The sequence below is a fragment of the Pteronotus mesoamericanus genome, unplaced genomic scaffold (assembly GCF_021234165.1).
Source record: "Pteronotus mesoamericanus isolate MK-2021 breed Mesoamerican mustached bat unplaced genomic scaffold, CSHL_Meso_final contig_101, whole genome shotgun sequence".
Lineage (NCBI taxonomy): Eukaryota > Metazoa > Chordata > Mammalia > Chiroptera > Mormoopidae > Pteronotus > Pteronotus mesoamericanus.
Window position 1 is genome coordinate 29,233,969 of NW_026555001.1, and position 16,425 is coordinate 29,250,393.

The following is a 16,425-nucleotide window of genomic DNA, read 5'->3' on the forward strand; positions in this document are numbered from 1 at the left end:
GCCACGTGCTCCCGTCGGGGCAGAACCCGGCGGGAGCGGCGGCGAGGGCGGCTGGTGACAGGGACTCGGGGCGCCTCTCTTCCCGCCGCGGCCCCTCCCGGGCATCCCCTAGGTCAGCCCATCAGGCACGGGGCCCACGAGCCACGTGGCAGCAGTTCAGGTCAGCGCCGCCTCCGTCCACGATTCCCACGGCGTCTGCCCCGCCCGTGGGCACTGAGCACGACCTCACAGGCAGCGGACGCGACGCGCTTGGTCCTCGGGTCCCCGGGCGGAGCAGCACCCCCCGCCGCCCCCGCCCCGGGGCTGCTCTGCTGGAGTCAGGCTCAGGGACAGCGAAGGCCAGCGGGGGAGCCAGCGGCCGGTGGGGCAGCCAAGGGTCCTGAGCGATTGGCTGCGTCTCCAAGGGGGCGCCAGGCTCTCGGGCGCAGACAAGGGTGCACCGAGGGAGGGGGAGCCTCTTTTACACTCATCACAGAGAACTTATCTGTGCAGAGTTCTGAGTGAAGCCCTGGATGGTGGCTGTTAGACGTCGCCTCCGTACGCCACCGTCGTGGGTTCGACCTGCAGTCAAGCAGCCGCCGCCGAGCGCATCCGTCGGTGGAACAGGTCGGTACCTCTCTAGGTTTAGTGGGTTTTGAAAGCACTTGGCACCCACGGAACCGCAGCTGTCGGCGCCACTCTCCGAAGGCCCGGCAAGACCTGGCACCTCTGGGCAGCCAGCCACGGGCTGCCCCCCAGCCCTCAGTTCCGGGGGAAAGTGCGGGAGCCCCGCCGCAAGCTCACAGGCTTCAGGTTAAAACCGAACACCTGACACTCGACTCTTCAAAGGCCATCCAAGACCCCCCGCGACTGGGCCTGTGAACACGCACGACCCTGGGAGAAGGGACAGAGGGTTCGCTCCATGGGTCTAGTTCCAGTCCCACGGGATGGGAGGCTCTGGAGGTCGGCTTCCTGACACTGCAAATACACTTAAGGCCACTGAAATGCTCCTGTAAAAATGTCGACGGTGGCAAAGTATTTTTTTACCCACAAAACAAATTCAATGGGTACGTCTTCCCATCAGCCTTTGCTCTCGGAAGAAACCCGCCCCTGTCACGCGGCTCTCAGGCAGCGGCCCAACACCTGTCCTGGCCCCGCGTTCAGTTACCTGACACCGGCCCGCTCTGAGGCCGACTCTCTCAGGCCGCTTCCCGGAGACGGGGCTCCTCCTCGAGGCAGCCCCGCAGGAGCCGGGACGGGCACGCGCCTCCCGGTGCCTGTGCGCGCGCAGTGGGGCTGCTCAGCCCTGTGCCCCAACACACCCGCCACCTCACGGAGCCCCACACGCCCCTCAGGGCCTCGCGCCACCAGCCGCAGAGGCTGCTGACACTGTGGGCAGCTGCGCACGCGTGGCTCTGGGGTTTCGAAAAACACGCCTGAGCAAAGTACTGAAAATGATATTTTATTTAAGTCATTTTTGTTTACAACTGAAACTCTGGGAATTCAAAATTAACGTCCTTGCCCGTGAGCTTCTTATAGACACCAGAAAAAGTTTCAACCTGCAAGGAAAAGACCACCCATCACAAATCACAGAACTTTTACACCCACACACACGCTCCCCTTCCCGCCTCACGATGCTGTGCGCCTGCCGCCTGCCCCGTGCGGCATCTCCCCTCCGCCCGCAGGCGCCGAGAGGCGAGGGCGCTGCGGGGCAAGGCTCCACCCCGCGCCCCTGCTGCTCTGGGCCATGCGGGCGGAGCCCCTGGGTGGGCCCACGTCGGGGACGCCTCCCCGGGGAAGAGGAGAGTGCAGCTCTCCCCGGATCCTGCCACCCCCCACCGGCGCCCCAGCCCCCCGACCGCCTAACCCCGCGCCCCGCCAGCAGCCCCTCACCTTGTGCTCCACGTTGTTCTGCTGGGCTTTGTCCAGGTGCACCTTGATGAGCCGGCTGCCATCCAGTTTCACGCGGATTCTCTTGCCCACGATCTCACTCGGGAACACCAGGTCCTCCAGGATGGCGTCGTGCACGGCTGTCAGAGTGCGGCTGAGAGAACACGACAGGGTAAGACACCGGAGCGAGGCCTGAGGGCCCCCTGCAGGTCAGGGCGTGAACAGCCGACTCCAGGTCCCGGAAATCACAGACCGCAGGTGCCAAATACCGGCCCCTCCAATGTCACACTACCTCCTGGGCTAACGTGGTCAGTCCCCCCGCATCGGCTCCACTGGCTCACACGGCGCAACACTGCCCCGCAAGGCTGATCGTTCAGCGGCTCTAGGACAACAGCCCCCGAGGGTCCCCAACTCCCAGCCCGACACCCCGTCACACAAACCGCTAACGGGATCCTGTCCTCCCAGAAATCGCTTCGCCCTCACAGCCCATCCGGCCGCCGAGGCAGGAGGTCAGTGGCTCCCACACTAGAGGCACCGGAGGGGCAGCGGGGACGGTGGGACCGAGTGGACGAAGAGGCTGCTCCTGCTCTCAGCGTCTGCAGAGCGGCCCCGGGCTGTGGGATTTCTCCAGGGGCGACCCACTGGGCGGACACCATACGGTCCCAATCTGCCTTTCCTGCCTGGCAGGCTCCACCCCCAGGGAACGTTTTTCTAGTGGCTCTGAAGGGACTGCCAGGCCTCAGTGTGACGGCCAGACAGAACTCAGGCCTTTGCCGTTCAGAGAGCAAACGCGACAGGAGTCTCAACTCGGCGCTGCTGCTGGGTGGAGCATGCTCCCCTTGTCTGTACTAGGAAGGCGCACAGGTGTGGAAATCTATGCGTTATCCCCTTCAAGACAGGAAAAGGGAATGAGCCCTACTCGAGTCACCCTAGACTCCAACGTCCTGTTCCGGGGGTGGGGGTGGGGCGGCAGCAGCTGCCCTTTCACTGCCAGTAGCCAGAGGCCAAGCTGCGTCGGGAGAAACGCTCGTCTCTGCTACGCAACCAAAGAAAATGTCCTCCCAGTGCTTCATCTGCAAGGGAAAGACGACCACCGACAGCGATCAGAAGGCAGGACGCGGGGCCGGGAGGGGCAGGGGCGAGCGTCAGGGAGGCTGCGCCCGGGAACCGGGGACCCCAGGTCTGGGAGCCAGTCCCTCAGCCGGACGCAAAGCCGAGGTTCTGCAGTCACCCTCAGGCATCCGTGGGGTGCTCAGAAAACAGATTACAAAAGCGCTTTCAGGTGTCACGATTAATAAGCAGAATGCTCAATTTTCCCCTGCGTTTGCTCTCTTGCAAACTACCTACCATTCTCGCGCTACGCCAACTATCCGGAAGAGAAGTGCGAAATGCAGATCCCTAGACCTCACATCCCAGAAACCCGATGCCGGCCCCCGGCCCTCCCCACACTCTGGGGTTTCGGAGACAGGCCCTCGCTTCCTACTCCAGCCCCACGCGACCACCCCGCTCTCTGGGCCGGGGTCAGTTCTCTACATTTCATTTACTTTTAAATAGAGACCCAGTTTTCCCCACCTTTAAATAAGAACAATAATCCAAACTGCACGCTCCTTACAGCGGCTCACCTGGCACTCAGAGGGACACCAGACTGTGCTGCCTCAATCGGGCCCTGGGCAGGGTCTGCAGGGACCCGTCCCCACGTCTGTGACACCACAGCCGGACTCCAGCGAACGCCCAGGAGGCCTGACCGAGGAGTCGGCTCCCAGCAGCGTCGGAGTTTGTGCACAAAACCCGCCGGTCAACGTTCACGCACCATGTCCACCCGTGTCCGCAGATACCCGACTTAGCCTTAACTCACAACAAAATAAAAAGGAAGAGCCGACGCCCCCAGCCGCCCCTCCACTGTCGGTGGGCCCTGCACTAAGGACCCCTCCTCACCGCCCCCACGCTTGGCCCAGCGCTTGAGGGAGCCTGCCCGTCGCTCCCAGCAGCTGGGACCCTTCACGCCGCTGCACCTGCTGTGCCCGCGCCCATCCGTGACTCTTACCTCCAGACCCTGCCAACGGGGCTTAGGGAACCCGCCACCCCATGAACACCCCGCGGGCACGGCCCCCACAGCCCCTGCCAGTCACCGGCTGCCAGCAGCAGGGGGTCAGGCCTTGCTGATGCCCAGAGGACTCACCTCCGGGGACGCTTTTGCTTGTTCTTCGTGCGGCTTTTCCGCGTTGGCTTAGGCAGGATCCTCCTCTGCAAGATAGAGAGAATAGTGCGGCAACAGCAAAAGGGACTTTAGGTTGGCAGAACACACGGCGAAACCACTTTACAGTCACAAAGACATTCACAGGACGAGGGCAACCTTGGAAAAGGCAAACCCCTCTCGAAGACACATCCGGGACAATCGCCCCGACCCGTCCATCCGCCCCGCCGAACACCCGCGCGGCAGAGACCACGCTGGGCGCCTTCCTGTCACCGCGCTCAGCGACCCCATTCTCGCCGTTGCAAGATCGGGCAGCCTTAGTTTTAGCACAAGCAGCGACAAGCACGCTTCCCCTTTTTAACGCCCCCCAGCGCGCCTTCCCTGGCGCCCGCCCCGGTCGCTCCGCGGTCCCAGCGGGCTGGTCCCAACTGTCCCGCGCACGTGGCCCCGGGGGCCGCCCAGGCCAGGGCGCCCGCCCCCACCTGAGCGATGAAGACGACGTGCTTCCCGCTGAACTTCTTCTCCAGCTCGCGGACCAGCCGCACCTGGATCTTCTGGAAGGACTTCAGTTGAGGAACCGGCACAAAGATGATGATGGCTTTCCGACCGCCACCCACTTCGATCTCCTAAAGGAAGGAAACCCGCGCCGCTGCGAAGGTCCGAGCCCCGGCCCGCCCCGAGCCGCTTCCCCCCGGCCCAGGCCTGCCGCCCCCGCGGCCGCCGCGCGCACGGCCGTACCTTGGCCGCGGTGATGTTCAGCTCCCGCAGCTGGGCCTTGAGGTCCGAGTTCATCTCCAGCTCCAGCAGAGCCTGGGGAAGAGGGCGGAGGCGACCTCAGCGACCCGCGTGCGGCCGCCCGCCGGGGACGCGACACGGGGGGCCCGCGTCGGACAGCCCCGCCCCTCACCTGGGAGATGCCGGACTCGAACTCGTCTGGTTTCTCGCCATTGGGCTTCACGATCTTGGCGCTCGAACTGAACATGGCCGTCTCCTGGAAGCACAGAGAGCCCTAGGCTGCGCGGGTCGCCGCATCCCGGCCCACTCCACCCACGCCATCGGGGGGCACACGCCGCGTTATCCGCCGTATCTCCCCCCGGTGAGCAGGGCCCTCCGCTCCAGGGATGACTTCAACGCGTGTTACCCTCAAAAGTGGCAAAAAAGTTCCAGCAGAGAGCAGGCCCCATACTAACCTGTGTGAGCGCCGGCCTGGGAAGAGGCCTAGGTCTCGCGAGAGCTCGTCAAATCCCGGCGGCGGAAAGGAAGAGGCGGGAACTAAAGGAATCGGAAGAACCACTGAGATACGGTAAAGCCCAGAGAGTCCCGGAAAGAGGCTCCGGGAAGCGGTGCTCTCGTACCACTTTTCCGCCGTGGGAGCCGCTGTTTCGGTGCCGTTCGCGGAAGTTCCCCTCCGCGGCTCCGAGGTTCGGAGCGGCGGCCGGGCTCCCGGGCAGGGTCTGGACGGCAGACTGGGATAGAGGAGAGCAGCTTCAACCACCCCCGACGATAGGACGTTTAGGAAAGGCCAACCACCCGAAGACACTAATTCCGCACTGAAGCAATGAAATGCAGTCCGACCCAGATTCCGGTTCGGCCTGTGGAGAACCAAATGGGATGGGGTTTCGCAGAGCTCTTTGAAACCGTAGTGCCTTAGGAATGAACGTGCTTCTCGGGCCATAAACACTTAGCTCTCGTTTGGACTCCACGGCGCGGCTGAGCTGTCTCCCAGATACCTGTCCTGGGGGCTGGGGTCAGGACCCACAGGGGCGGAGGGCCGGGTGCGGGGCCGGTGACCCCGGCTAGGGGCGCAGCGGGGGACCCCACGTGAGCTGCGGTCAGGACAGCAGAGTTAGTGGGGCGAGATCCGAAAGCCAGGAGGGAATGCTGTGATGAGGGATTTGGGGTGGCCGACTGCTTTGGGAAAGTGCCCGCCTTCGGCCGTGCTGTCGCAGAGACACTCCGTCCTGAACCCTCATTGTCACTGTTATCGTGTTACCCACCGACGTAAAAGAAGTATTTTTCTCTTCATTTTACTTTTTATCCAGTCTCAGGGATTCCCCATTACCTTTGCTTTCTTCCACCTCCCTAAGCTGTCACCAGTGAACTTCATGGAACTCCCTCGTGCCTCCTCCTTGGATTGTAACATATAAAATAAGATGCAAACCTGCTGTTCTCTGGAGCATTTCTCAATCCGTTGAGATTTTTGTTTCAGCAATTGTCAGTTTGGCTCGAATTCACAAAAGTTCTCTACAGGGTTGAATATTTCTTATGCTGACCATTTAAAATATAGAACGAGTAACGTTTTTGCCATAAACTGATCGTTTGCTCATCTTCAGTATATTTCATTAAAAACAACACCATTCTCCCACCGAGACTCATGAAACATGTGGAGGATGGAAAGGATTAGCGTGGCCATGAGCATACATGTGTCAGACCACGTAAGACGTCACACATAGTCCTCGTTCACAGCCACCAGGCACAGCGTCACGGGCTCCGTTTTTCAAAGGCGGTAAGAGACTAAGCAAATCACCAGATTTGCACAGTTAGTAAGTTATAGCTGGAACCTGAAGTCAGTGTTTGTGAACTTCCCAGCTCAGGGACCGGGGAACGGGAGAGCGTTGGGGGAATGAGTGATTTCAGCGCACTGCTGCACGTCTGGCCCTTGGTTCTCGAGTGTGTTCCCATCGAGTTCTCCTGAGGCCTTCGCATCCGGATGTTTTCGCACCCGCGAATTCATCCCCATTTGCCAACAGGGAAACTGGAGAGACTTGACAAAGCTTTGCTGAAACATCTGCAAGGTATCAGAATTTCGTAGCATTGCTCTTGGTGACAGGTCACTTTAGCTGGACCAGAATGAGCACCTGTAAGGCGGTTGGTTAAATAAATAATAAAAGTACGTTGTCTCTGGAAGATTGCACTTAAAATGCCCATAGGCATTTTCTTTTTTTAAAATGTCTTCTAACATGTTTTAAAAAAGATTGTATTTGTTTTTAGAGAGGGGGAAGGAGAGAAATATCAGTGTATGATTGCCTCTCGCATGCCCCACACTGGAGACCCGGCCCTCAACCCGGGCAGGTGCCCCGACTGGGAATCGAACCTGCGACCCTTTGGTTCGCAGGCCGGCACTCAGTCCAATGAGCCATGCCAGCCAGGGCAGTGAAAATTATTTTAATTCCTTTTGCGGGTTATTTTATCAACACCCTTGTCCCATCAACAAGTCTTAGTTACAACCATGTATTAATCAGTTGTGATCATTTTCTTAATTCATTTTTTTACAACCAATAATTAAATCTTAAGTGTAAATTTCAATTTTAAAGGCATTATTCAAACTTAGTAAAACATTTAATGTGTCAACTAAAACCTGCACTCTGACAAAATATTTCACCTGTAGTTCTCACTGCCCTGTTTGAAATGTTAAACGCAGGCCATCACTGTGATAAAGGACGGCCACAGCCAGCTGACTAGCTTGGGAAAGCAAGTCCTAAGTAGCTCTGACCTCGAGATCACGCTGCGGGGAGGGAGGGGCAGCTGTCAGGCAGCAGTTTTCCCGGCCCGGGAAACCTCTCCTGCACGAGCCCCCACCGTCTTTCGGCCCCGGAGGGAGCCGGGCCCCGCCCACACCCGCAGGCCCCGCCCACACAAGGCCCCGTCCACCCGGCTCCAGCCTACCGCGATAGATGGCGCCCCGCCATAGGCTCTGCCCTTTGCCTGGCCCCGCCTCTGCCGCGCAGAGCCTTCTCCGCTCCCTAGTGCTCCGACTCTCCGCAGCCTCGTCGCACACCTTAGGCCCCGCCCCCACAGGCCCCGCCCCAGGCCCCGCCCCAGGCCCCCAGCGACCCTCGCCCCGCCCCAGAGCCTTCCCCGTCCAGCCCCGCCCGGCTCCGCCCAGCCCAGCTGCACCTCCCTGAAATTGACTAACCTGAACAGCGCTTGGCTCTAGGTCCCGCCCACCGACCCTGCACACTCCGAGTGTATCGTCATCGCTCCGCGCCGCCGCCGGAAGTTTGGTCCACCGGCTGGAGACGCGAAGCCGAGAGGCAAGATGCTGGCCGGTGCCCGGGAGTGAGGGATGACCGGGCTCCTGAGCGCCGTGCACAGAGTCGCTGTGGCCGTCGTGCGCTGCAGCAGCGGCGGGCCGGGCATGTTCTACGCCGTGAGGAGGGGCCGCAAGGCCGGGGTCTTCCTGACCTGGTGAGCGGGCCGCGCTGCCGCGCAAGCGGCCGTTAACATTGTTCCTCCGGAGACCCCAGGGTCGTGGTTTGTTTTGAGTGCGAGGAGCGGCTTGCAGTGCGGGTGGGCTTCTAGGATGTGGAAGGGCTGGGCACGCGAGATGAAACCGCACAGAGGGAGGCGTGGCTCTGCCCCCGAGAGCGGGCGGCCCTGCCTTCTCAGGCTAGTCCCAACTCAGGGAGAGAATCACCTAGAAAGGGCGAGCGGCACGGAGGAAGGGGGAGGGAGTGACATTGCCCTCTGTTCCAGGGACGAATGCAGAGCGCAGGTGGACCGCTTTCCTGCTGCCAGGTTCAAGAAGTTTGCCACGGAAAAGGAAGCCTGGGCCTTCGTCCGGAACTCTGGGAGCCCCCAAGACTCACAAGGTGGGCACGGCTCCCGTCCCTGTGCTCTTGCAGCCTGTCCAGAGTCTTCCCTGCCCCAGTTGTCACTTGGTCTGTATGGCTAGCTAATGAGCAGAAAGAGAGGATGTGATTGTTGACGTTTCTCCGTGTTACAGACCAGGACACAGGCTGAGAGCAGTTGAGCTTAGTGGGTCTGTTACTGGGGAGACCCAAGTTAGGGGACTCCCTCTCCTCGGTTGTCTCACTCGCAAAAGATGAATTCAGGCGAGAAACAACGCAACACATAGAGTGGAAATGAGCTAACAAGTTTATTTATGAAATGCAGCTGAGCACGAAGCTGCACGCGGCACCCAGCTGGTCTGAGTGAGCTGACTATTGGGATTTTAGGGGCTTTGTGTTTGCAGCCAGCTTCTGGGTTCCCTCCCCGCGGTCCTCTCCCCAGACTTTGGGGTGGATACACAGTCTCAAAGGCTTTCTTTCCCAGATGGTGGGAATGGTCCACACAGAACTTCAAGGGCTCCCCACCTGCTGCGCTAGCGTCGGAACACCTGGCGATCTTACCTGACCAGGCTCGGGACTGCGGAGTGAATGAGCGGGCGCATCTCCCTCCCTTCCGTGCCTCGCTGACTCTGTCCTGCCTGACCGGGCTTGTCAGTGACAGTGTTAGAGACGAGCCGGCACTCGGCTCTCTCGTTGGTTCTGGTCACTGCCCTGGCGTCAGCGCGTCTTTGAAGACACACCTGCTCTTGTTAAGGGATCGGACGGGCTGCAGCGGCGGAGTGAGGGGCGTAGCTCCTCTCGCCACGTGCGCCTGGAGGGCTCCCTTGCTAGCGAAGACGGCTGCACGATCGGCGTTGGCTCCGGTGTCACGTGTTACAGAAAGGACAGTTGGCTGAAGCTGCAGGCCTGCCATAGGGACATCAGGTTTGCAGGATGAACAGTGACTCTGCTTTAGAGTACAGTATTTTAAAAAACAGACCTTAACCCTATCTCAAAGAAGTGTTTTTTTCCATTAACTGTACTCACAGAGCTTTTTTGCTATGGTAGATCAAGACTGAGCAGAGGTAGCTGGAATCAGCTTGTTTGGAATAGTCTCTAGAGCCGCTAGATGTTCAGGCATCGAACAGCGGCCCCTCTCCCATGCCCTAGTCACACTGGTGAAGCCGAGTTCAGGGGGCAGTGGGCGGGGCTAGGAAGCTACCCGAGAGGTGGCACAGCCTGTGCACCTCCTCCGCCCTCCCGCTCCCCCGCTGCATTAAAAGGCGTGCTGATGAGACAGTCACGTGGTCGGCTGAGGTGGGGAGATCAGTTTGGGACACAAAGCAAGTTTGGAAGTATGGCTCCTGTCTTGGCTGGGTTCTTGATAGTTCCTGTTCACAGGCATTTTGTTTTAACCAATTAGTGACTTACTCATATCTCAAGTCTTTCAGTACAAGAATGTGTTTGTTTATTAAGAGCTTTAAATGTTCAGGCAAGCTAGTTATTTATGTCTCTGAACCTACTTTCAAAAGTTGACAGAGGTCTCTTAGTAACTTTTACATATCTGCGCACATACATACACGCACGCACGCACGCACACCTCGGAGACGCAGGTTCCCTTCTGAGCTACCGCGACGAAGTGCGTCGTGGGTTTGGCCTCCCGGCGCATGTAACGGTCACGTTCACGCCGTACTGCAGTCTGCTGAGTGCACAATAGCGTTCTGCCTAAAAAACAACGTACAAGCCTTGATTAAAAACGCTTTTCTGCCCACCATCATCCGAGCCCTCAGCAGGCCGTGACGTTTTGCCGCCGACGGGTCTCCGCCCAGCGTCGAAGCCGGCTGTGTGGTGGGGCGGTCACTGAGGCGGGAGGCGGGGGCGGTTTCCTAAAATTGGCCCGTGGCGCTTGCCGCAGTGAGGCGCTCTTCCGTTCGCGGGCTGCTTCTCTTCGGCGCGCGATGCCACCGGGGAGCCCTTTGCCTGCAGAGCTGCTTTCAGAACCAGTCAGTCCCCGACACGCCTGCCGCCCGTCAGCGGCCAAGTTCGTGTCGTGTCCTAAATCCTCTGTCATTTCAACAGCCTTCACCGCGTCTTCACCGGGAGGCGGCTCACCGCTCGCCCGCACGAGGCCCCTCGCCACCCGTTCGGGGCCCTGTCGTGCAGTCGGAGCAGTTCGGCCACAGCGTCCGCTTCCACTCCTGATTCTGCTTCCCTAGTTTCTGTACAAAATTTTGGTCTTTGTTTTTTCTAGAAGGAGCCCCTAAGGTTTTCACGCTCGCTCTCAGATGAAGGGTTCATAACCCTTGGTTTCTCTGCCGTCTGCATCAAAACCAGATTTATTTTTATAACGGAAGCCTTCTTGTCTGCACATCGCCCTTATCAAGCGTATCCTGGCGAGTTCAGCACAAGTTCATGGGACGTCGAAGCCTGAGCTGGGTGGGCTGTCTTCGGTCTCTCCTTTCCCCGGGCCACGCACGGGGGTGTTTAAGTCGGACCTGGCGACATGAAATGACTCACTGCATTTCTGGGTCCTTGGTCATTTCCTGTTGGGTTCATTGTCTCCGGTTTCTAAGCAGACTCTGTCTTTCAGGGCAGAAAGATGAGTGTGCGCAAGAGCCACGAGTGAAAGCCAGCAAGCGGCCCCGGGAGCCCCCCGCCGCGGGTGAAGAGGACGCCCCCCAGCCGCGCGCGAAGCTCGGGAAACTGCATGTGGAAGTGGCGGCTCCTGTCAGCAAGGACACGTTCTCTTACGCGGGTATGGCGTTCTTGGGCCTGCTGATCTTTAATACGCAGTGAAACTGCATGCGGAAAAGCTTCTCTCCGTCTTTTAATGGGGGGAATTAGAGCTGATGTGTTAACATCATTCTTGTCTGAGGGGCACTTAAACATCTCTCAAGTTACTGTTTTGTAATTGACCACATGGTACAGAATTATTACAATTTTGGACATTCGTAGGAAAGCCGTTCTGGGGGCTCCAAGGGGAAGGCACTGACCTTTAGAAACCCCCGCGTCCCCCCGGCGCGCAGCATTCCAGGTCCCCGAGAGAAAGCGCGGCGACTCTGGTGTCTGCCGCGGAGGGAGGCCCGGGGGGAGCCCCCCGCGGGGACACTGCCGTGGGCATGTCCCCCGCCCCCAGCCAGGAGCCGCCTGCTGCGGTTACTTACGGTCTAGGTCTCCGTTTTGTCATTCATGTGTGTGAACAGAGAGTAGGAGCAAGTAGCATTTTTTAAAAATCCAAGTCAGTGTATTTGTAGGTCCACGTTTTCCCCCAAGAAGAAGCCATTTTACAGTTAAGTCAAAAAACGTTTTGCCAGGTGGTGCCGGAACTGTGTCAGCCTGGGTTGTAGTGACAGTTTTGACCCCTCCGGGGGCTCGTGACTGGCCGTCGCCAGTAGGAGTGGAAGCAGGTGCTGTGGGTGGCTGGGGATGAGCCATCTGCAGGGTTCTGGCCGTGGCTGGAGGCACGGTGACACCCGCGGGCCAGGCGCTGGCAGTTGGCACGGGCAGTGGCGAGGGAGGAGGCTGGCGGGCGCGTCGGTAGCGCCAAGTCCAGTTGACCTGAGCAGGCACAACTCCCGCGCCCTCGGGCCCCACTGCCGCCCAGCCTGCCCTCCCCTGACAGATGCCCCATCCGCACGTCACCTCGTTTGCTCCCGCGCCCCTGCTCCTGACCTCTGCTGCCGCCCTGCCGAGGGTCCCGCTGGTCACCAGTGGCCTGAGGGCGGTGCCCTGTCCGTCCTCCTCACCCGGTTCTTTCCAGCGTGGGTGTGTCGGTCACGCCCTCTGTTTTGATGGAGGAAAGCCAGGCAGCGCCCGGCTGGTAGGCGGCAGGCACCCTGAGAAAAACAGACCAGCGCTGGTCAGAGGCCCTGGGCTTCCAGCTGGCAGGGCCCCCCGGGCCAGGGGCCGCCTGTCAGGCGGCGCGGCTCCGGGAGTGAACGACCCCACAGGGCTGCAGCGGCACTTCCTGGGCAGCGGGACCCAAACGTGCGTGGAGCCCAGGCAGAAGGCGTCGGGTGCCCCTGGGTGGAGAAGCGATAATGCTTTTCGATAAGAAACTTCTAGAGAGGGGGAGAATACGCCCAGAGTTTGACGTGCCGACCCCGCGGCAGTAGGCGTCGGGGGAACGCCAGCGCCTGGCAGTGCTGGGCCGGCCGCACGCGCTCACTGCTCGTCCTCCCACAGGAGAACACGTCGTGGTCTACACCGACGGCTGCTGCTCCAGGAACGGGCGCAGGAGGGCGCGCGCAGGGATCGGTGTTTACTGGGGGCCCGGCCACCCGCTGTGAGTGAACAAGCAGAGCGGAGGCTTTTCGCCCGCTCTCACCGGGCCGGGTTCTAAAACTGCTGAGAGGGTGGCCAGGCTCTGCCCGTCGCCGGGCTGCCGGGGGACAGCCGCGCTTCCCGCGGTCACAGGCGGCTCCGCAGCGCTGCTCCCCCACCCGGATCCAGTCGGGTCTCCGAGTCGGGCCGATAAGGTTTCCCACCACAGTGGCCCACGTGTTGCCCTGTGAGAGGCCCAGGTGTCCCTGGAGATGGTCTTGGCTGGGTGAAGAGGGAGGGACAGGTCACAGGACTTGCTGCCCGTCCTGTCGCCAGGACTGTCCTGAAAGCGCGAGAGGCGCCCAGAGTGCGTGGCGGGCGACGTGCGGCCAGGGCGGGGCAGCCGCCGCGGGGGCGGGGGAGCTGGGGGAGCAGCCGGGCGCCGGGCGGGCAGTGTCCCCGGTTTGCAGCGCCCACGGCCTGGCCGGGCTTGTTTTACGGAAGCTGCTCGTTGAAAACTCCGCTGCGTGCCTCTCTCGAGCTGCGTGGTGTGCAGGGCTTCGCTGGGTCTTCCTCCCCGAGCCCTTCGCCTGCTGGCGAGCTCGCGTGCCCCGAGCGTCCCAGCTTCGGTGCCAGCCCCGGCCCGGCCCCATGCTCCCGCGTTTCCGCCCAGAATGAACTCTCTGACCTTGGTTTCCTTTTTCAGTAGCGTATGTGGCGTTTTCTGTAAAGTGCTAGTGTTGTGGGTTTGATTTTGAAGGCCGTTTTTATAGGATGCTTTCATATTTCAGAAAACAATATGTATTAGCCTGTTATAATTTTATTCTCTTCTCTACTATTTTGAAACCAGAAATGTAGGTGTTAGACTTCCTGGGCGACAAACCAACCAAAGAGCAGAAATTCACGTAAGTTATCAGTTACAGTTCCATCTTTAGCATTGACTCTGAACACATTTATGCACTTTTTATTGTCTATGTATAAGATACTCAAAGTTCAGAAGAAACTTAGCGTGGGGTTAGTAACAACTATGAAGGATAGGCGTTTTCTAGAAAAATTATGAAACGCTTCAAATAGATGTGTCAACAGAATTGTACAGGCAGCATTATTCCACAGAGAATATAGACATTAGAGTCCGCACAAGAAAGGAAGGGACGTTTACGTTTCGAAGTGACTGAATGTCAGGGACGCCGGGGCCGGTGCCGCGCGCAGCCTGACGCCCGGGTGCTCTGTTCCAGGCCGCCTGCAGGGCCGTCGCACAGGCGAAGGCGCAGAACATCGACAAGCTCGTCCTGTACACAGACAGCATGTTCACCATCAACGGTGAGCCGGCCCCTTCCCGTGCCCCGGCGCCCCCGGTCAGCGTGCTGGGAAGCGGAATCGCCTTGCCCTGCGGGGGTGCTGCGCCGGGGGCTGCGTTTGGTTTGCCAGGCAGGAAGGAGAAAGTGGGGCTCTGGAGCCCCAGGCCTGCCGCTCCAGCATTTGCCACCCAGGGGTTCCTTCGCCAGGAGCTAAGGCACGGCAGGAAGGTAGACGTGGCCCTGCTCTGGTGGCCGTCGCAGCTCGGCGTGTGTGGGTCGCTGAGCACCGTGTGCTGCGGGCGTCTTTGGGGAGCACCGTGTGCAGGGGCACAGGGAGCGGTGCGGGGGGCTTCCGGGGCGGGGTTGTGGGGGCGGTGACGTCCTGGGCTGAGAGCTGTGGGTCGAGGGCAGTGGGAGTGAAGGGAAGAGAGAGGAAGCCAGGTCTGCCGGCGGCCCGCACAGGGCCCAGGGAAGGGGTTGGAACGTTGAGGGCGCCACGCGGACCACACGTGGGATCCAGGAGGGACGTCCGGGGCGGGGAGTGGCGGCCGCCAGACCCACAGCGGGGGGCGTGGCTTCCAGGCATCACCAGCTGGCTGCAGGGCTGGAAGGACAACGGGTGGAGGACCAGCGCTGGGAAGGAGGTGGTCAACAGGGAGGACTTCGAGGAGCTGGACAGGCTCGTCCAGGGCATGGACATCCGGTGGGTGAGTCTTGTCCCAGGCCCTGTCCTGTGGCTGTTGGGACCGAGCAGCCCCAGCTGACCAGAGAGATGGTGCTTCTGCGTCTTGTTAGAGAAAGCTAACTTAGGATGTGTTTTCTTAAAGGTGAAGTGGTGGGAGCAAGGCCTTAGGAACGTGACTATTTTCCCAAAATGGACGTTTCTTTCTCTTAGCACACAGTATCTGTTAAAATTATTTTCTCGAACAATCCAGAGCAAGGTACATGCCCGTCCCCGCCCCAGGCCCCGCCGTGGTGGCCGCCCGCTGCGGCCCCTGCCCGCTCACAGAGGGTGACGCGCGTCGGCGCCCACCCTCCCCGCGCACTGGCAGGCGCTCTGCCTGGAGCGCGCACCACGGCGGCGGCGGGGCCAACCTGCGGAGAACCTGAAAGGAGCGCGCGCCCGTGCGGCCTGGACCTGGGCCGCAGGGGCATCCAGTGCCCCTCAGCGTGGGTGGGGGCGGGGCGGGGCCCGGGAGCTGCCTCCTGTTCTGCCCGCTCCCTGGGCTGAGTTCTTCGCCCTGGGGGTGCAGGAGGAAAAGGGATGCTCTCTTTCACAGATGCACGTTCCTGGCCATTCGGGACTCACGGGCAACGAAGAGGCCGACAGGTTAGCACGGGAAGGAGCTAAGCAACCCGAAGTCTGAATGGGGTCCTGGCCGCGCTCGGAAACCTCCAGGCAGTGGCTGTTCCGCGACCAGCGGCGAGCAGAGGGAACTGCGGGGCCCTGCTGCACCAGCGCGGAGGGGAAGCCCGTCGGTCTGCGGCTCCGTGGGATGCCGCCGCTTCAGCGTGTGAAGCGTTCAGGGCCCTGGGTTTTCGGACCTCTGTGAGATCGCGCCGTCATGTGTTTGGCTTGGTACGGTTCTCGTTGCCTCGCTGTGGTCTAGGCAAACATTTTAGGGCTTCGTGGAGGAAGAATGTAAATAAAGCATTGGTTGAGCAGCGCAGATGGGATGTCTCGCCTGTTCTGAAAGATTCCTTTACCTTCCGCTCGGCGGGACCGAGTCTCAGGACTGGGGCGGGGGTGGGGGGGTGGGCCCTGCCGCCTGCCCTGCCAGCGGGAGGCAGCCAGCCGGGGCTGGGCCTCGCCACGCGGAGCCCCGGCACCGCGCAGACCTGCAGGCGCGCAGCCTGGCAGCTCGCTGTGGTTGGGGCCGGGGGACAGTCCCAACTCTCGGAGACCAGGGTGTGCCAATAAACCTTCCAAAACTTCCTCTGGCTGTTTTTGTTAAAAGCTCTCTGCAAGCTTAAAAAAAAGTCGGACACGACCCTTAATGGATGTCTTTATTGCCCTTTCACCCAGAAACAAAAGGACACGGAACACGTAGGGAGCTGTCGAGCTGTAGCTGTTCCAAGGTGGGTGCCCCGTGCCCTCGCCCGGTCAGGACCCAGCTCTGCCAGCCCCGCCCCCACGGGCGGCGGCCCAGGCGCCCTCCCTGCGGGCCGGACCTGCCTCCCACGGAGATGGCGTCCCGTGTCTCGGGGGCGGCTGGCTCGTCTCTGCGCCACGTCTCTGGCTCAGGCCCCT

General features: G+C 60.6%; 2 protein-coding genes across 2 annotated transcripts; one reads left to right on the plus strand and one right to left on the minus strand.

Annotated features, from left to right (window-relative positions):
- Window positions 1-1,425: 1,425 nt before the first annotated feature.
- Window positions 1,426-5,339, minus strand: RPS7 (ribosomal protein S7). Its single transcript, XM_054566686.1, has 7 exons — window positions 5,254-5,339; window positions 4,971-5,054; window positions 4,802-4,873; window positions 4,546-4,689; window positions 4,049-4,113; window positions 1,873-2,023; window positions 1,426-1,538 (listed from the first exon to the last, which is right to left on the minus strand). The coding sequence occupies exons 2-7, from the start codon at window positions 5,043-5,045 to the stop codon at window positions 1,461-1,463; spliced, it is 585 nt and encodes a 194-aa protein (XP_054422661.1). The 5' UTR covers window positions 5,046-5,054; window positions 5,254-5,339; the 3' UTR covers window positions 1,426-1,460.
- A 2,694-nt stretch (window positions 5,340-8,033) lies between these two features.
- RNASEH1 (ribonuclease H1) lies at window positions 8,034-15,611 on the plus strand. The gene is made up of 8 exons (XM_054566690.1): window positions 8,034-8,251; window positions 8,540-8,655; window positions 11,204-11,368; window positions 12,799-12,898; window positions 13,727-13,781; window positions 14,112-14,196; window positions 14,757-14,881; window positions 15,455-15,611. The coding sequence occupies exons 1-8, from the start codon at window positions 8,130-8,132 to the stop codon at window positions 15,539-15,541; spliced, it is 855 nt and encodes a 284-aa protein (XP_054422665.1). The 5' UTR covers window positions 8,034-8,129; the 3' UTR covers window positions 15,542-15,611.
- Window positions 15,612-16,425: the final 814 nt, after the last annotated feature.